This window comes from Cavia porcellus, unplaced genomic scaffold (genome assembly GCF_034190915.1).
Source record: "Cavia porcellus strain 051 isolate PalLab524CR breed Dunkin Hartley unplaced genomic scaffold, mCavPor4.1 scaffold_22, whole genome shotgun sequence".
NCBI lineage: Eukaryota > Metazoa > Chordata > Mammalia > Rodentia > Caviidae > Cavia > Cavia porcellus.
Window position 1 is genome coordinate 46,440,016 of NW_026947505.1, and position 21,211 is coordinate 46,461,226.

The 21,211-nt window shown below is 35.1% G+C and overlaps 1 protein-coding gene across 8 annotated transcripts in view; it reads left to right on the forward strand.

Annotated features, from left to right (window-relative positions):
• Bckdhb (branched chain keto acid dehydrogenase E1 subunit beta) overlaps positions 1-21,211 on the forward strand; it is a 185,463-nt gene that overhangs the window by 65,521 nt on the left and 98,731 nt on the right. For all 8 annotated transcript variants that reach the window (XR_010041985.1, XM_063233122.1, XM_063233123.1 and 5 more), the window contains one exon: positions 278-388. Coding sequence is in view for 7 of the 8 variants with exons in the window: in XM_063233122.1 (XP_063089192.1) it covers positions 278-388 (111 nt within the window). In the remaining variant the exon portion in view is untranslated. The remainder of the gene's footprint in view (positions 1-277; positions 389-21,211) is intronic.

The window sequence follows — 21,211 nt, forward strand, 5'->3', positions numbered from 1 at the left end:
GACTTTACCTACTATGTGTTATTTTTGTAATTAGAATCTTTAGCACCTACTTCATTCCTTTTTTTTTTTTTAAGAATCTTTGTTTTTTAGACATTTATATTTGATTCCTTTGGCAGAATATACATTTAACATGTCTAAAAAATACGAATTCTTTATATAGATCTATTCCATTGACTATAAACAATATCTCTATAAATATTGATGTCAGCATTTAACTAGTGTTTTTCAGACATGAGTCTTTCTAGTCGATCTCTGAATATTTTTCTTTTCTTCTCAGGTTCATGTGATCAGGGAAGTAGCTTCTATGGCAAGAGAAAAGCTTGGAGTGTCTTGTGAAATAATTGATCTAAGGACTATTATACCTTGGGATGTGGATACAGTTTGCAAGGTATAAACAATATTAATACACTATCATTTCCTCAGGACCTTGGTCCAAATTTGTTGGATATTTGTGAAGAATTGTTTGAAAATTTGAGCTGCGTATTTCTGATTGATCTGAAATTTTGAAATTTGCATTGTGAAAGAAGTGGGTGTTGTATAATTATCTTAATACTTAAGGAGTCTAATCACTTTAGAGTTTCTTTTTCCTCCCATAGTTTTCTGTGTCTAAAACAGAACTCCTTTCATGCTGCCAGCACATTGGGCTCTGTGTAATGAGATAGTATAAATAAGGGAGCATATCAGGGATGTTGAAGACATGTTGTGTTTTTAACTTATTGGTTATGGTTAGGTGGGCTGGGCTTAATTTAGTTAGATGAATGCTTTGGCTGAATTTTCATTCATCTTCTTTCCATAAGTGAGAAAAGACTAGTCTTTAAATTAAAGCCCTGTTTTTATAGCCGTAATAGTATAGATCACAGTATTATGTTGTGGGATTCTGGCTGCTCTAATAAATAGTTTCTAAGTTGTCTCTTGATCTTTGGCCTAATTAGATAGATTTTGTTCTTAGTATTAATAGAATTCTTCTAATGCTTTCCCAAGAATATAGTTTGGTTCTTATATATTTATCTATAACATATATTTCATATTAATGAGTAGATAATTTAAAGAGCATCTGTTCTCTTGTTAGTTCATAAGACAGATTAAATTCTTTTTCTGTGATGGTCTTGTCTACTAAAACACAGGTAATGTTTGCATCTTCTGTATTTTTGTTATGGATTTACTATTGTAGCAAATCATTCCTGGAGTATTGTACATTTTTTATTTTGTAGAGCTTTAACATTCTCATAGCTTTTGTAGCTATTTATTAGGATGGCTATATGAAAATAATCTATAGATACTATTGCTGTAAAAGTGTAGCACAGGATATTTTTATGTGAAGATTGTTTTATGATTTAGTAGAAGATTGTTACAGTGAATTTTTTTGTATTCAGTTGACATTATCTGAACAATTGATATGGTTGCCAGTGTTTTCAACACTATCCTAAACCCTTATATTTGAAGTTACTGTAATTAAGAGCAGTAATCCATATTGAATTATTTAGAACTATGTGAGAAATAATTTAATGCCTGTGTAGGAATTTTAAAAACAAACTAGACATTTGAGTTTTTTCTTAACCAAATAATCCAGTATTGCAAATTACAATTCACCTGAAGCTGACATCTCGATTGCAGCCTGGATTTTCCATGTGGGTTTGTATTTTTAGTATGGTGCTTCTGCATGGGCATGTCTTGGTACTTCCTTCTTGTTGCTGAAACAAAATATCCAATGCCCGAAGTTAAGGAAGGAAATGTTTATTTAGCTCACAGTTTGTGCAAAGTTTTAGTGCATAATCTCTTGAGTCCAAGACAGGGTGATTTATGGCAGAGGACAACAGTTCGTGGTGGTGGAAAACAGCAAAAGCAATATGAGCTAAAGAGGGAGGAGTCTCCTTCCCTTACATTGTATGCAGGCTACACACCTTAGCATGAGTGTAGCATTCACATGCATAAACCCAACATCAGACCATGAATCAATCACTGACGCTAGAAGCCCACCCCTGTGACTGCATGAGGGAGACATCTAGACACAAACCATAATAGGTCTTATCATGTTTTTGCATGGCATTGTGGGTGGTCTGATATCTAGCTAGGCTAAGCACTTTTAGAACTTTATTAACACACTTGTGTACTTCTACATTCAAACAAGATTTCTAGCAGCTTGCCAAAAAAAAAAAAACCACAAATGTAAGCCGGGCATGATGGCTCATGCCTATAATACCAGCACTCGGAAGGCTGAGGCAGGAGGATCCTTGCGAGTTCTTGAGACCAGCCTGGGCTACAAAGTGAGTTCAAGGCCAGCCTGAACTGCGTAGAGACCCTGTCTCAAAAAGACAAAACAAAACAAAACAAAAAACCACAAATGTAGTAGCATGTCAAGTTGTTAACTCTGAAAGCAGAGAGGAGCAAGAAAGAGAGAGAGAGAGAGAGAGAGAGAGAGAGAGAGAGAGAGAGAGAGAGGAATTCTTTATATTAATTTCTATGTCAGTTTGTTTTGTCCTCCTTTATCAACTCTGCAGCTTCTTTGTATGGTCCTGAAATGTAGATCCCACATCCTCTGGGCTCTGTGCTATAAGGAAAGGCAAAAGAGGAGTATATAGCCTTCTGTTGAATGGGATTAGCTCACTGATGTGTTAGTATCCAATTTTTAGTTTTGTGTTGAGATGCTTTCATCATGTTGTTTTTCTAGTTTGATGACCTTTCAGTTGTGACAGTGTAAGCCAACCTTTCAGCCTGTTATTTCATGATTACTTTGGGTCTCTTTGTAACTTTCCTCATTGCTGATTGGGGACCATCTTCTGTTATGTTTCATGTATCAAAGGAGAAAAAATTTAGTACTTAGCTTTTTCCATAGAAATTAGAGGTGATTTGAGGGAAAAGGGCCTTGTAGCCAAATATTCACATTAAAAGTGAAAGCTTTTTTGGGGGATGGAGTAGGTAACTAGCTTTTCTTCTTTATGAATTTTATAGTCAAAATTTATATTTATAATCCCTTTCAGCTAGCTGTGTTTTATTAGTTGCTTTTGTTTTAGGACAAAATTAGTTGTCCTAAAAATTAGTTTTGCTTATTATGTGTCAGCTCACCACCAACATGCATCTTTTGGAATGCCTAATCAAAATAAAGAAACTATTACAGTTAAAAATGATTTATTAGATACATATATTAGTGAACTTTACACAGTAAAATTACTGGGGTTGAAGGGTTTATACGTTTTGCTTAGCTTTGGTGCATTTAGATACAGGGAAAATAATTATGTTTTGTTACACAGCTGTCAACTTCAAATGCAGATCTAAGTATGAAAAAGAAAACAAATCTCTTGGAAGAAGGCATAGGTGAATGTCTTTATGATCTTGCCCACTAACAAAACAGTAACATTAACAAAAGACTGATTGCATTTTATTTTAAAAATTAAGAAAATTCAAACAGGTACCAGTAACAGTAGATAACCTATGGATTTGGAAAAACTGAGGGAAACTTATGTCCAGAAATATCAAGTACTTTTATATCAAAAAGAAAAGACAGACATCTCTTGACAAGGTACTTCACAAAGGAAGATAGCCAGATGGCTAATGACCATATGAAAAGCTGCTTAATTTCTTTAGTCAGCCGGAAATGTAAAACCCTACAGTCACAACATTCTGATTAAAATTAAAAATACCCCAAATATTAAGTGTTGGCAAGGGAGTAAAACATCTCACCTCTCGTATGTTATGGTACAACCAATTTGGAAAGTTATCAGTATACATTTGAGCCCTGTAATCCATCTATATAAAGTTTATGCACATGTTCCAAAATCAAAAAACAATTCTGAAATCTGAAACACTTCTTGATCCAAGCATATTGGATGAGGAATGTTGTCTGCGTATTGTGCCATTTATTAACTCTGGAGAGCCTTGACGTGTTTTATCTGGGGAGAGTTCCTTTTGTCATGCAGTTCTGTTCACAACCCTTTGTTCCGATTCTCTTTGTAAGCGTCTCTGCTGTCTTACTGATAGGAAACAGGTGCTTAGAAGTAGAGCTGTTCTTTCCCAGATCTTCCCTGGAGTGAGAACAGCGGTTAAGGCCCTGGCTTTACTGAACTTTCCTGCTGAGATGCTGACCACAATCCATGTGAGCTGGAAAGTGAACTGCAGTCTCACAAAGCAGTGTCGTGAGCCTTTCAGGCGCTGTCAAGCTTGAAAGCAAGACGTAAGTGGGTAGAGATGCAAGGAAGCCTAGGAAAAGACAACTTGATTTTAGGAGGAGAATGGTATGCTTTGGAAAAAACTCCGTAGTTTACGAATCATATTGTTATATAATTTAGAATGAACTATTGAGGAAAAGAATAGGAAAAGACAGTATACAAAGCATAACTTTTATCAAGAAGGTAAAATCAATACATAGTTCGGATGTATTTAAATTTTCACTGAATGTTATATTATGCTAATTCTTAAAATAAGGATTTGCCCTCACATCTTGACTTTTTTTCTCTCTTTTTCTCATGTTCTGTCATTTCACATTTAATCCCGAAAAAGATCCTGCTGGTTTTAACAACATAATATGTGCACAATCTGGCCATCATTTCTCCTGCTGTTTATTTTCCTCGACCTTGGTCCAGCCACTAGCATGTCTCACCTGGGTTTTGGTCATGGCCCTTAACTATTGTTTCTCTCTTCTGACTTTCCCATGTCATAGGCAGAGTCTTATATGAGTCTTATTGTATCCCTCTAGTCTCAGAAGGCCTCAGTGGTTTCTCGTTAAACTTGATAAAAAGCTAACTCCCTTACCACAGCCTATGAAGATTTACTTGGTCTCAGCATATTCCACAACCCACTCCTCATTCACTCCTTTCCCAGATACCTCCTGGTTCACTCCCATGAGTTACTTGGGTGGAGTTTCTCATACAAGGCTTTGCAGACCAGATTATATAATATTGAATCTCCTTATGAAGATTCTCTTCTCATGTTTCTTTTTTTTTGCTGCAGTGATTAGCAAGATATTAACATAACATATTGAGTAAATTGACTAGCATAATTCAGATTATAACATTTATTTATGTGTCTTATGTTTTAGTTTGACCTACTTTTTTAAGGGTGACTCATTTTTCATAATGATACATAAAATTTTCCATCTGAATTTTGATTGTTATAGCACCAAAATTGGACACATTCTTTAGTGAAAGGCAAAGTTAAAGGTGAAACTGACTGGAATGAATGGCAACTATCTTCAGTTCCTAAGAAATGAGTTGCTTGCATAATTACATTTTCTGCACAGATGAGAATTACTGTTTTGTGCAGCAGTTTTTAAGAATTTTTAATCCTTGAATGTCTGTTTTTCTAAAATATTTTCACTTATGTTTTCTCAAGGGAAAGATAATGCATATAATTTCATTTAAAAAATACTTCAGTCCTAGTGAAAATGGATTGCTATACATTAAGATACTTTACATTTATTGAGGTATGTGGCTGCTTTATTGATAATGTCTGTGCCTAACTTTTGTGGTTTAAAATTTAAATTTAAATTTAAATCCTTTTAAAATTTAAATTATATTTTATCTCATTTTGTACTTTCCCACATTATCACCCAGCTGTACTTGGGCCAGGTGACTAAACTCTATAACTGTGACATTTACATTGGCCAGTTAAGCTCTATAACGTTTTCTTATGACTCTAGAACACAGTTTCACTGTTTAAACCTCATTATATCAATTTGTGTTTTTCAATCCCTTTCTCTTCCTATTTGCTTGTCTGGAATTCAGGTAGGTCACTGTCATGAAGTTTTAGCTGAAAGAAATCACCATGGGCAGGTCCCTTGGTGCGCCTGACTAGTAACCACTTCCACTACTGAATCTTTCCAATCAGGAAATTTTTCTATCCATACCATGTGAAACAAGACAGTATTTGTCAGCCTTCACTCCTAAATTCCTGAAGCAAGGGCTTACATTTTGATATTCTTGTCAAGTAGTTTTTTTTTTTTTAAATTTTTAAACAGAATTAGGAAATTATATAGGGGCTAGGGATTTAGCTCAGCAGCATAAGCGCCTGCCTTGCAAGTGTGCGGTTGTGAGTTCGATCCCTGGTACTGATAAAAAAAAATAAATCTATTCTGTTTATTCTCTCCTGCTCTTTCTCTTACCCATTTGTTTTCTTTCTCTTTTGAATTTAAAGTATGCAACAGAAGATGAAGGTATGCCCGGAGATGGGGATGGTTATTCTTTGGGTAGATAAGGAGGCATACCTCTTCTCAAGAGTGATTAGTGTTAGACTGACATAGGAGCAGGGCAGGGCCTCAGAGATACCACCTCGTGGAGCTTGGATTCATTCAGCTGAGGTGGGAGAAACTGGCCATAGTTGGGAGGGTGCCCTTAGTGTCCTTAGGTGTAAGATGATTTCTTCCTGTCCTTTTACCCCAGCTCCTTTCATTCTTGCTATAAAAGACTTCACTGGGGGCATTGGTAAGGCAGGTATTAAGGATGGTGAGCAGGATGAGGCCAGGGAGGTTCTGGGACCAGAGAGGTCTCAGCAGAAAGGAAACGGGCATGTGGAAGAACTGGGAAGTAGCTAAATCTTGGCACTTCCATACTGTCCTTCATGTATAGGAAGGTATTGCTAAACCTTTGCGTTTTTGCCTGGGTGTTAATCGGAATATTTTTTAATAGTAGTGGAAAATATCTTTAAAAGAATAATAAAGATATATCAATTATATTTCATTTCATAGGATTGATTTAAGTGCCATACATTTTGTCTTTAAATTTAAGATTTCTGACATTATATAAGTAATATTTGGGATCTGTACTTCGTACTATATTGTTTTAAGTAGGTTTCATGAGAAGGTGAAAAATTTGCCTGTAGAGAAACCCAAAATGGTTAAGCACTACCAGTAATATAAATTTTTAAAATTGGAGTTTTTTTTGGACTTGAGTAATGCAGTGATTGAGGACTAGCTGTTTTGCTAGAGGCTGTGGTGTGTGTGTGTGTGTGTGTGTGTGTGTGTGTGTGTGTGATAAGGAGGGAGGAAGAGAGAGAAACAGATAACAGAAAGAAAGAGAAAAAAAAGAAAGAAGGAAAGAAAGAAAGAAAGAAAGAAAGAAAGAAAGAAAGAAAGAAAGAAAAAAAGAAAGAGAGAAAGAGAGAAAGAAAGAGAGCTTGCAAGCCAGCCAGCCCGCCCGCCAGAGGATTGGGGTTGAGGTGGAAGGGGACTTAGTAACCACCAATAACCACTAGAGGCCTCTCTTACGCCAGGTTTTCAGAGTAGGGCCTAACTCTGTCATTGTAAATTAAACTTCGTTTGTGTTGTACTTTTCAATAAATAATGTGCCAGTATTTTGATTTTAGGGTGTGTACTATTATGTGATCTGAAAGTTTAATTTATAACAGCTGATAATCTATTGGACTCAAAACAAAATTTGTGCTTTCTTATCTAAGTAAACCTCTAGTGAAAACATGTAATTAAAGGCTATTTATTAGCAGATAAATTATGTGCTTCTTTGAAAGCGCAAGCATATTTGGGTTCCAATTATTATTGATTTAATGTAGTCTTTTAAACTTTTGAAAGTAGTTTATATTATGATAGTAGACTTTAAGTAAAGGCATTTTAAGTTACATGTTAAAATTCGTGTGGTAGTTCCTCCATGGTTAAAGTAAGATTCTAATATCAAACCCTTTTGAGAAATGATTGAGGCATCTCTTAAGCTTACTACATGGGGTAAAATTGTTTTTCTTTAGGACTAAGGAAAATAGGTATCATTTTAGTTTGGAATTGTTTTTGATGTAGTTTGACATTGTAAAGGAATCAGGTAGGATAATGTCCTCCTGACTGATCAGATTAATTTGCTATTCTTTTCCAGAGTGAGAATGCTGACAGTTTGATTATCCTACCTATATGATTTTCTTTGTCATGATTACAGTTAATTAATCGTTGTACCAATGGGAACCAGTTTTAGGTTCTTGGACCTATACATGTTGGGTTGTAACTGTGACATTTAGGCCCTGTCTGGTGGCCTTTGGCTAATTCCTCAAATTCCATGAGGACAAAGAGCTTTGTGTACAATATTTTGTTTATTGCCAGACCTCAGGCAGTTGTAAAGAATGCATAGAACATAGCAGACGCCTAATATGCATTTGTTGAATGAGCTTGCTTAATTTTAAAAATAACCAGTGGTATTTGCTTTTTAAATGAAAAAAAAAAGGAGGAATTGATAATTTTTGTAGGAAAAAGAACACTGAGAAAAATATCATCCTTGATATCTGATCTAATTTTGGTATAACTTGTGTTTTAAAGAAAATTAAAATAATAACTATAGGTTCTGAACTAGTTTTGTGTATTTTATAAATTGGATTTATCATTCCTGATAAATTGAAAAGTTATCTAATGTATATCGTCTTACGAACATTTTATGAGTATCTTCTTTCTGTTCTCAGCTGTTCTTTTAACTACATATTAGTGTAACCTACATTTTAGGCTAGAAAACTAAGTTTTAGAAAAGTGGAATAATGTATAGCTAGTGAAGGCCAGCACTGGCTTTAAACCCAGATTTTAGGACTATAATAGCTTATAATATTTTATTGCAGCAGGCAACTTTTCAAGCAAATATTGAGCGAAATTTATAAATACTTTTTGGATATGATGTGTAACTGATTTGTGATATGATTTGAATGTAACTTGAAAGCATAAAAGATATTGGCAATAGAAATATATTTATGGGGAGGGGTAGTATTTTTATTTCGTATCTATTTTGTGCCAGACTTTTTGTCAGAACCGTGTATGTTCTGATTTAATTTCTTTCAGTTATGCTGTATGCTAAGAATTATTATTCCTGTTTTAACAAAGAAAAGGAAATTAAATCTCAGAAAGATTAGAACCCTTAAATCATTCAACTGATCAATAGCAGCACTGAAGTACAGTCTCAGGTCATAAATTCTCACACCCTGATATTATCATAATTCAGAAGTGCCTCTTTGAGAATATTTGCTTTACAGTTAAATTATTTTATGCTTTAAAAATTATCACTTGAGGGTTTTTACTGATGAAATGATTCTAAAATTTCAGCTTGAAACAAATTTTCCAGTATATTCAGGGTTTTCTTTCATTTGTGTTATAAATTCAAAATATATATACATATGTGACATTTCTAAATACTCTGCAAATTATACTAACATATTTTCTTTCATTTGTCATTATTTTTTTCTACCTAGATCTGAATAAAGCAAAATTGAATTATAGAATTATATTTTTCTGTGGCTGATCCTGTTTGATGTTTTTGAAGTGCTTCTTAATATGCTGAAATTATTTGAGTTTGACTCAAGATTTTTATTTTGTTTGAACTATTTGCTTTTGATGTTCTAAATAGCAGTGAAATGAAACCCATTACCTCATTTCATAGTGAAAAATTGTCATATGCATTGTGTTCCTAGTTTAACATTTTAAGTATAATGTAAGAAATTGAAATTTGTTACTTTTTGTTCTTTTATTTGATGGCCATTTAGCTTACTCTGCCTCACTAGAGTTGTATTAACACACAATTTTAATATTTATGCCATAATCAGTAACATTTTTCTTATCTTTTCTTATTATAATAATAACTTGGTTTTACAGTATGATAGTTTAACAAATATTTATCAAAACTGTTCTACAGAGATTTTTCAAAACTGAAATTATTTCTTTCATTTGTTGTTATTGTGAGTACTCTTAACCATCACTTGTGATCAATCATTCCTAATATTCACTCCTTGACATATATTTTTATTGCTTTTTCTTCCTAGTATGTGATTGTCTCTTTAATTGTGTATACTTTCTTTTGTATCTTTGTCATACAGTTTTTTAACTGTCATACATCTTAAGTGTATTTTCTTTATTTTTGTTTTATTTTGTTTCTTTTTGTGACAAGGTCTTGCTGTGCAGTCCACATTGACGTCACCTTGTAAACCCAGGCTGGCCTTTATGTCACCATCCTAAATGCATTGTAAATTTTTTAGTATTGTCATATATTTTGATGATCTTGAGATAAGATTATTATTTCGGCTTTTCCTTTGACTTTTTTTTTCTTATTTGAATGTGACGACAGATAAAAAGTTATATGTTAACGCAGCAATAAAATATAGAGTGCAGTGAGCTTATAGTCCAAAGCTGTGTTTTCCCTCTGTGCCTCTACTTCCTACACAACCACTGGTGACTACTCCTATCGTTGTTCTTCTCACAACTGCCTCTCATAAGTTATACTTTGTAAAGTTCTGAACTCATCACAGAATGCTCACTGAAAATCACAGGGTTTTGGGTGGGTGGGTGGGGAATTGGATGGGAAAACTATTTAAAACCTATGCAACTTTGTAATGAGAGCAAGCAAGGGTTTGTAACCAGAGTCGGGAAGGAGGGAGCCTGTTGAGTTATGGAGTTCAGGGCAAAATGCATCAAAGTTGGGGGAAACCATGTAATAAACACTTCTAAAGCAGAGCAGATGGGCTAGCCTGAGCCAAGACACAGAGTGTATGGCATAATGTTTCACTGAGGCTTGAGTCAGCAGTGTGGTTATGCTTTGCCTCTGTGTCTCTTAGTGGCATAAAATGTAAATGTGCCGGGGCAAGTTGCGTGGATGCCAACATGACTAGGTTAGTTGCTGCCACCTCTGACTAAAAATGCATTTCGCATCCATGCCAGGGAAATGGACTCCCCTAGTCCAGTCTTCCTCCTAGGGTTCACTGCTAACTTAGGCGTCACTGGTCAAACCTGGGTTACATCTTTATCTTGGCTGCCATGGAGCCTGGAAAATGTAGGAGTTTTCATTCACATTGTACCTTGAGAAAGTAGAATTACTAATCAGTGGAAAATTTTAAAATGTAGAGAATATGTTTAAAGGTTGTAGATCACCCAAGAATAAGAGAGGTCCACCACACATGCGCTTGTGTGCGTGCATGTGTGTGTATCAGTGTCCATCTGTATCTTCCAGTTAACCAATTTTAGACATCATTTATTCACCACTCTAACAATATTTTTTCTTTTTGGCAGGACTGATGACCAAGCCTAGGGCTTTCTCACTAAGCTACATGTTCATCCCTTTATTCTTTATTATTTTGAGACAGGCTCTCTGTAAGTTGGTAAGTTGCCCTGATTGGGCTTGAACTTGTGATCCTCTTGCCTCACGCCTTCTGAGTGCTGGGCTTGCAGGGTGTGCCACCAGACACATGTCAACTTAATGTGTTTGTGTTACTTCGTCTTGACATCATCATTTCATCAGTGTATTTCTCCTTCTGATTGCCCTTTGATTTAAAATCATTTATTTTAAATTCTGTATCTTGTTCCATGAAATTTTGCCACTATCTCTTGACTTTTTGTATGTCAGAAGTTGATGTTAATATCCTCTTTTCTATGTATAATATCTTCCTCCCATTCCATTTCCTGTTTTCTATCAGCTGTTTATTTTTACATTGTCTAAACTGATAACGTTATGTTCTGTTCTGTAATCACAATTTAATAACTGCATTTGTGTGTGTGTGTGTGTGTGTGTATGTGTGTTACTGAGGATTATACCCTGGGCCTTCACACTGAGCTACTATATATATATATATATATATATATATATATATATATATATTTATTTATTTTTTGTGGAGAGAAGGTCTCATAAGATATAAGACTTCCTTGAACCTGAAATCCTCTTGCTTCAAGCCTCCTTTCCCTGAGTGATAGAGATGTAGGCATGCACCACTACACACAGCTCACATCTTCCAGTCTTTCTAGTGGTTTTAAAAATTGGAAACCAGAAAATACTGTTGTCATTATTATGCAAATGATCATCTTCACCACTGAAATGATGGTAAGAGGGTTAAGACTTTTTATTTGTTTGTGTATTTGTTTTCAGGTTCAGTGAGTCTGCCCTTGAGGCTATAAAAGCAGATAGATGATGTTCTTGGCGTCTTGATCGAATGGTTTGCCTTTTCTTACACAGCACTAATTGCTCAAAGTTGCACTATATTTTAGATGCTTCATACTTGGACCATGCTGTTTTAGATCTTTTTACATTTTCAGTGTTTCTAATAACCTTTTATTTCCTACTTGCAAAACATAACAAGTCTTTAAAATATCTTAAAGATGACTCACACCGTCTCTCTCAGGATCCGCTTTTATTTCTGCTTCCTTGGAGCTCTTTGGTTTGGTTTATTAGGCTTGAGCACCCTTCTCTAAATTTTAAGATTGCACAGACTGCCTCTGATTTCTTCAGCCAAAGGAGTGTTTATGTCCGGAGGATTTCTGCCACTTGCATTTGGATTCATGTCTTTATTTAGTACTCAGACTTCATCGATATCTGGCTGGATAGAGAATTCTTGGTTCAAGAAACTTTTCATTTTGTATTTTGAAGATAGTGTTTCACTATGTCATATTTGGGTAGAAAATTTTGATACCAGCTTGATTCTTACTCTTTTGTACGTGATCTGTGTGTTTGTTTTTCTGGCAACTGCGGTTCTATGGTTTTGTTTTGCTTTTTTGTGGGGTTTTATACTACAGTGCCACAGGTGTGACCCTGTGAGTCTGTAGCACTCATCTGGTTTTCATGCTCGAAAGTTTCTCATGTTTAAAAGTGGTGGATAATTCACGAATAAGAATGACTTTCCTGGGCCGGGGATTTAGCTCAGTGGTTCAGGCACTTGCCTAGTAAGCATGAGGTTGTGAGTTTGATCCCTGGTACCAAAAAAAAAAGAACGATGACTTTTCTCTGAGCCTCCACATTGATTTAAAATAATTACATTTTTTTCTCTTTTATATATTTTTCTTTTCAAAAACTCTTATTAGTTGTTTGATAGGCTTTCTAGATTGGATTCTCTATTGGTATTAGCCTCTTTATCTTAGCTTTGTGTCATTTTTCTGCAATATTTTTAGTGTTTTCTCTATTTTTTTAATTTTTATTTGAACATTTTAATTTTAGGTGTTTTTTCTCTTGTACTTAATTCTTTTTTTGCATTATGCTGGTTTTTTGTTGTTGTTGTTACATCTTTTTCAATTTCTGATGAAACAAGTTCAGGTTTTAAAATTGTGTTCTATATATTATTTTCTTTGAGTTGTAATTGGTGATTTTTCGGATGCCTGACTATACAGAAGCAAAGAAATATAGTAAAGAAATATTGATCTGTTCACATAGGTGAGATTTGTTCACATAGATGAGCTTTTGGGATGACTGAAAGGGAACTATCTCTGCAAGCAAGATGGATTCATCCTCTCCAGATGGACATACTCCTGTATCCTCTTAAATCTTGGATATGGACATTAACAACTTGTGAATATCTTTGCAGGCAATTTGAATACTTTTATGGAGGCTAGCTTTGCCTGGATTGTTTCTGAGGTGAAGCCTGAAAAGATACATTTTATTTAGAAGAAAGGGAAGAGTTTTGTGCAGTTGTTCTCTTTAATTTTGCAGTATTCATTCTCAATTTTTTAAAATTAAGTTTACCTTTAACAGTTACATAAAAACATAAAGATTGTACACAGTAAGGGGATGGCATTATCTTAGTGCCTAAATCCACTTAATTCACCTCTCTCTCTGGGCAGCTGAGCTTTCTCTCCCTCTATAGCCTTTGTTTAACTGGGCTTCAGCTTTCTGTGCTTTTTGTTTATATTTTCATCTCACAGTCATAAGAGAATTATTCCAATTCCGTCTCTGTCTGATAATCACAATCCTTCCTCAGTTTTGTTGTTTTTCCTGTTACAGGTTTTTCTGTTTTGCATTCATTTCCTGTCTTGGGAGAGAAGGGAGACAAAGCATGTATTTAGTCTGTCATCTTGAACTGGAAGACTTCTTTAGTGCTTTCTTATTTTTTAACGTAATTATTTGTGCATGTTGGTCAATGCAGTGCTTATTCTTCACAACCTTATTCATTCCAATAGCTTTTTCCTGATTTTCTTAGTCTGTAATCATAATGTACAAGTAAGACCAATTGTGTGCTTTCTAACCTATATATTTATTTGTTTTTCTTATTTGAAAAACAAATATCTGAAACCACTGTACGACAGTGAGTGACGGTGTGATGGTGTTGACAACAGACACGAACTTGGTATTAAGAAACCGAATCTTGGGCTGGGGATTTAGCTCAGTGGCATAAGCACCTGCCTTGCAAGCAGGCGGTCGTGAGTTCGATCCTTGGTACCGATAAAAATGAAAAAGACAAAAAAAAAAAAGAAACCGAATCTTGAGCTGATTGAATTATTAAATAGAAAATAGACAGTATTAACTTCCTTATATAAGTTTTTGGCTTGTTGAGAAATGTATCAAAAATTCCTTGCATACCCAGTGCTTGAGAGTAAGAGAATTTGACCAGTGCAACCAAATACTGACTGTCTTTTATTCTTTTACTAAAAGTAACAATTCAGAATTGAAGATGATAAAAAAGGAAAGTTAACTGTCTAAAAACTAAAAATTTTTGACAATGTTCATCAAATTTTAAATGTCAAAAGTGATTAATAATTATTGGGCAGCAACTTTAAAATTATTTCTTGACAGCAAGTCAGTTTTAAAAAAGTCATTCAACTCTAGGGTATAGAATTTGAAATATTTAATATAAATTTCAGGATAGCAATTTTATGTCAAGGTAAAAAAAATATCTTTGTAAAGGGACTTTAAAAGGATATAGATTGCCTTTTATGGTGTGCCTCCTCTGTCCCAATTAACAGCAAGCCTTGGTGATCCTCTGGCAGAATGTTAATAGAAAAATTAAAGAGGATGACCTTAACATTCTCTTCTAAAGCAGAGGAAAATTATCTCTTTGCTTTTTGGAATATAAAGAGGCTTGTATTTCATTATTATATAAAGTAATGAGAATACAGAAGCCATAGGAAGTTACCCATTTACTTTTCATGTTTTACACAGGGTCTCTCTTTCATATTTCTAGTCAGATATTTCACACCCTTAAATCTTTCTTTTGCTTACTTTAAATTCTAACCGTAGGCAAATGGTATGTAGTACCATTTTGTATGTAGAGCAAACATTCTATAGGTAAGTTTATGGTGACTTGTTGGTAATATTTCTGACATCTGCCCTTATAAGTTTTCACCTATCCTCTCTCCAGCCTTGGGAGCTCCCACCACAACTTAAATCTATTTTTTCTTCTTTTCTTTTTTTTTTTTTTTTTGCCTCTTTCAAGCTTTCCTGATTTTGCCTAAGGATGTAGTGTCCTCTTGCCTCTTTGAAGCCCTTCTTCCTTGCTTTGGGGGTAACGAATAAATAATTGCCTCAATAGTCATGTGTTGAGATTCTCACACACATGGGCTGGGACCAGGTGATGGAGCAGGTAATTAGTTCTCAAGGGTAGAGCTCTCATGGATGAGATTAGTGCCCTTATGAAAGAAGTGCCAGAGAGTTCTGTTGCCCTCTTTCTGCCAGTATATCTGTGATACATGAGGCAAAGTTGGCATTCCATAACCTGAACAGGGCATTTCCCTGACCCTGAAGATGCTGGCGCTTTGATCTTGGACTTTCTCTCTCCAGACTGAGAAATAAATTTCGATGGATGAGCCACTCAATCTATGATACTTCTCTATGGAACCTCACACTAACCAAGACACCAGGGTAATTTTTCTTAGCTGAGTAAGTGATTTTATTATTCCTGTAGTTCACGTCTATCAGTGGTTTCAAAATATAAAATCTAAAAACAAAATGCAAAATCTCATGAAAGAATTGTTCTTCCCTTATCTGATCTGATCTGTCTTATATTTTTTATCTTTTCATGCAACTGTGCCAAATTGTCTGCATTTCCTGAAAACATCCTGTTCTTTGCTACTGCAGTAGTTTTGCCTTTGCTGTTTCCTCAGCCCCTTCTTTTTTTGGATGGACCTGAGGTCTGATTAGTCTTTCAGCCTTCAGCTTACAGGTTTTTCCTGCCAGGGAGGTTTTCTTGCTTTCCCATTTTTTTTTTTTTTTTTTTTTTTAAGTCTGCATTGGAATTGTCTTCCTGCTGTCTGTTTTTATGCTAATTTTTAGTATCTTCATCTATTTCTCTCATTCTGCCTTTTATTTTCACTTGAATCCACTATTAGTAAGAGTAGAAGCATATAATAGGCATAAAATGAAAGTGTAATTCTTGCCCCACTATCTGAAACTACTTATCAGGCGATTAGATTTCCTAGAATATTGTTTTCCAAGATGTGGATAAAAATCTTGAAGTAGGTAGAAAAAGACTTCTGAGCAGCTGTGATTGTCACAAAATATGCGCATATATATATATATATATATATATATATATATATATATATATACTAATTTTATAGGAAAAGCTCTTAGGCCCTTGATATCCTATCAACTTTCGTTTTACATAGAATCTTCACGAACTGACTTACTTGGTGTCATAGCTGCCTTAGAAACAAAGCATCAGATGTCAGAGTAAAGTTGTTTTTGGCAAAGGTGGGGATATTGGAAAGACCTAAAGCTGATATACTAATAACTTGAAAGTAAGAGAATCTGTAAGAAAAAGAAGCAAAAATATTAAAACTGGGATGAGATTTTTTTTAAATTATGGCAGTTTGTATTCATTTAATGTAGAAGCAAGGTAGACATGTACTTTTATAGTGTGGCATTATTTACTGTATAACTGATTTTCTGAATTCTATCCATCATACCAAGGTATGTATTTCTGTTCCATATAGCATGTTTGAAATCCAGTATAATTGTTTAAAGGTATGACTAGGATGAACTCTTAAATATGTTGCATAACTCAGCCCCCTGCAGCATTAAATAAATGAAGTTTTGCTGTTTTTTTCCTAAAAGCTGCAGGATACTGGTGCTTTGTTTCTGATCATTAATTTTCCTATGGTTGTGTTCATGTTACTAATAATGTGATTAACTTACCTTCTGTTAGGGCATTTAAGTATTCATTTCTAATTTCTTATATCAGATTTTAGAAAATAATATAAAAAATCCCTTTCTCCTGCTCCTTATCATTTTTTAATTTAGTCGTTTGAAGTGTGGAACTGCTTCTGAGTTGTAGGTGGTTGAAGTCTTCGTATATTGCTAATTCTCATACTATTTTACTTCTGCGTCTTCTAACATTTTCCACATATTTCTTTAACTGGATTTGTGGGGAGGAAAAAATAGAGAGATTAATCTTCATTTTTGTAGATTGAGGTATTGAAGTATGACAGATCTCATGTGCAGTTGGCCTAGAAGTCCCTGTGCTGGGGATTGGAACTATGAACCTTGGTGTGAATCGCTGGAGACATGTTTCTTAGGTCTCTCGGTGCAGTTAAACTCTTCCAGGAGAGATGGGGCTCTCCGTGCCAAAGGTTGGAAGGTTGACTAATCTGTTCAACAGCCTTTTATCCGTAAGTCTAGTTTCTCATTAGTATTTCTGACCAAAAGTGTAGATGGCTGGAAATGTGAACTTTTGTTTTTAATTAATCTCTCTAGGGATGAGAGGCTTATGCTGAAGAACAGAATTTTAAGGAAGTTTGACAACCTCTGTTTTCATATGATTGAACAATTTTGGCAGCTGAAAAAAGATTTACAACTATGAGCTCAAGCCAGCCTTTCCAGTGGTTGTGCTGCTCTTTGGGAGTGATATACACGGGTAATGGTGCTTTTGTTCCCATGTCTTGGTGGTTTACTTTAGGGTGCTTTTCCTAGAACTGCTGTGTTGTTTTCTATCTAATGGCTCAAAGGACTGTCATGGGATTTGCCTTTCTATCCTGTGCATTGTAAGGATTGTCGCCATTCTATCCCACACTTAGTCATTTTAGTTAGGACAGTCGATGTCTACAACAGACACAGGACTGCGTAAGGCTTCAGTATCTATGTAACAAAATATGCTTTCTTCCACTTTTATACCAACAAAAAATTATAATGCTGCTGTACTACCACTGAGAGTCAGCGGTTGTTCTGCTCATGGTCCTATAGGAAAATAATGAAGCTGTTGAAAGTGAGCAGAAATTGGAAGCACTCAGCTCATCTGCCTGTGCCCTGCAGTATGTCATCCTGGCACGTGCTCAGTAAGCTCCTTCTGGACTCGTTTCATAAAGTGAAGTAACCACCAGTTCACTTGGTATACGATTCTGTTATTAGAAAGTTTTTCTTTGTTGAACTGAAATTTACTTTTCCCTAACTTTTTTACCTATTGAGCCTTATTCTCTCCTTTACAATCATATTTCTACCTATTTCTGCACGGTCTTTCTGTGCATACTTAAAGATAGCTTCCAGGCATCCTGATAGTCTTCTCATCTCTAGGCTATTTATGATAGGCCTGTCTTACTGTGGTTTTGTTTTCTTTCTCTGTTGTTTTAGGTACTCATGGTCAATTGTGATCCAGAAATATTAGGTGGAAATTTCCAGAAATAATTCATAAATTTGTAGTTGTGTACTGTTCTGAGTAATGCCATGGAATCTCACACCATTTCTCTCTGTCCTACAGTGGATGTGAATAATCATTTCTTCTGCATATTTATACTATATTTGCTACCTGCTCATTAGTCACTTAGTAGCCATCTTAATCATTGGTTTTGTTATAGTGCTTGTGCTTAAATAACCCTTATTGTGTCTATAACCATCCTGAACCCAAAGAAGATAATAATGGTGCAAATGGAACTCCAGGGCGTCAAGCATAGAAGGACAGATGAAATCAGGTACTGTATAATAATCTGCAAGATATACAGGGAAAGCGATTGTTTATCTACAAATATGATTCAGTCCTATCTACGATTTAAGGCACCCACAGAGGATCTTAGAATGAGTCCCCAATGCTTAAGGCAGGACTACTCTATTCTGTCACCCCTTTCAACAGTTATATAAATTTTCTGGTTACCAGATTCCTCATAACTATTTGTACCAATCTTCAATATAGTCACAGTTCACAGTGATCTTTTTAATTTAAAATGTCTTCCAATTATGCTTTAGGTGTGATCTTTCTAGCTGAATGTCTACTAAGACTATTTTTCTTGAGACTGATTTTTACCTTGAAACGGATCTGTGCTTTTTATATCACTGTTTTAGAATACTTGGAGAGGCAGTAAATTCCTTGTTATTGAATATATCACACAGGTGCACATACGTGTGATGAATGAAAAATATATTCAATATTTAAAGTAACAAAAGAATCATAATATGTCTTTAAAAGACATATTGCCAAGACAATGGGGTAAGTGTGTTCAAAGCAAAGGGTGACATTTTGAGGAGAGCTATTAGCAATGTGTCTTTAAATTAAATTTTTTAGTTAAAATGTGCTCACCTCTCACTGAGTAACTTTTTAAGGCAATTTCTGTCCAATGAAAACATTACAGTGTGTCCTTATCTCCCATATTCACCACATCTGGTTCTTCCATGAGCAAAAATTGCCATGAGAGGTAAATGTTTTGAATTGATTAAGGATTAAAAATTGGTCTTGAATTGATTGAGGATTGAGAGGTAAACATTTTGAGTTGATTGAATGAGGCAGCCATGCCAGCACAGATAAAGGTTCAAAACGTAGTTCTGGAATTGCTTTACAAAGTACCAAGAACGGTAGGTTAAGCGTGTTCAAAGTGAGGGACATATTTGAAGGTGATGAAGGCTACTATGTCTTTTATTGTAATAAATTTCTAAAATTTAAAACTTTATTGTATTTTTTGATCATACTGCACAAGTCAGGGACACTATAGATAAAAACAAGTATAAAATGAACTGAATTTATGCTTATAGAAAAAGTTAAAATGGCTATTAGTTTTTAATAGTTCTTTTACTCAGCATCAATTATAAAATGTAGGACACAGTGCAGTGTGTCATTCTGGAAATATACCTGAGTGAATAATTTGTACTTAAAAGAGCATTTTTGTGCTTTTAGTTTTATGACCAATCAGTGCGTCATCTAGGTATAGTATTTCACATCTACAAAAGACTTCTATTTCATGAAAGTTTCATCAATACTTCCTTTTTCTGTCAACATGATAAGTGCTTTTAATTTTTTCTATATTGGCCCTCTGTGGCCACTTAATATAGACAGCATTTGGGCAATACAACTAGATTGTTAACAAGCTTACAAGAACTCCTTACTCACTATTGCTGTTGACCTTGCTTTGTACATTACCATCTACTCATTCATTTCCTTTTCTAGTATAAGATAAATTGGTGGTCTGTTCAATAGTCAAGACATTTTTGTAAATGAAATATTTCTTATTCTTAATTTTAAAATGAAGGTTTGGGAAGTACATTGATCTTGCTTTAAGTCTGAGGCTGTATAGCTGAGTTTTCCAAATTATGGCAATGAGAGTTTCTATTTTGCTGTTGCTGTTTTTTGGGCTAAGCAGTTCTTTAGTGACTGTTCACAGCATTCCACTGTAGTATATAGTCTTACTCGTTTTTCCTATGAGGCAATTTTTTGGATGTCTGGGTGTAGTAATATATTTATTTCCACAGTATGTTGCATATAAAGATATTTGATTAAATGATTCTTGTGTTACAAGGAAAGGATGTTTCAAAAAATGAGACTCAAGTAAATCATAGATAGTGTAAAAGCTCCACTCATGGTGGGAAGGAGGCTCATTGAAACTTCCATGGTTATTAATCTTGACAGAGAACACACATAGTCTCCTTGGACTAAAGCCTCTGGCCACCTTGCCAAAGCAGGGCTATGTAGGTAGGATCAGTTGGTATTCCTTTTGAGCTCACTAATAAAAATGAAAATAGGAGAATTGAATCAATAGGAAATTCAGAATGTGAGTCGTGGATATTTCCCATTTCTTGATTTTACCAGTGATCGCCCTAAAGTTCCTCACCAGAAATCTACAGTAAAGAAGCTGAATTTACTTGGACCATGTAACTTGTTTTGGAGAATGGGCGAGGAAGGATCCCAGCGGGAGCTGTCACTCCTGTTTTCCGCAGCAGGCGCCTGCCAAGCCATTTCTGAGGACAACCCGATATCTGCCTTCCTTGTTCTGTTACCATTAAGCATATTATCCTGGTTTTGTCGGCTTCCAGGCTGTAAGGCAGAGTGTGTGCTCTGGTTAGTGCACAAAGCTCTAGGGCATAGAGATGGATCTCTGCCCTGGCTTTTCCACTGGTTGCTGGATGACCTTGGGCTGGTGACTCAACCTCTTCTCCATTTTTTTCCCCACTTTATGAAATTTAGGTTTTCATTTTTCTTCCTAGTATTTTAAAAATAACTTTACTATTTGAGAAAGGGTAAATAAGAGTTTCTTAGGTGAGTTAATACCCATCTGTATACCAAAAAAAAAAAAAAAAAAAAATGATAGACTGCTAATCCATGGAGATACACTCCAGGGCCCCCAGTAGATGTTGGATACCAACAGTAG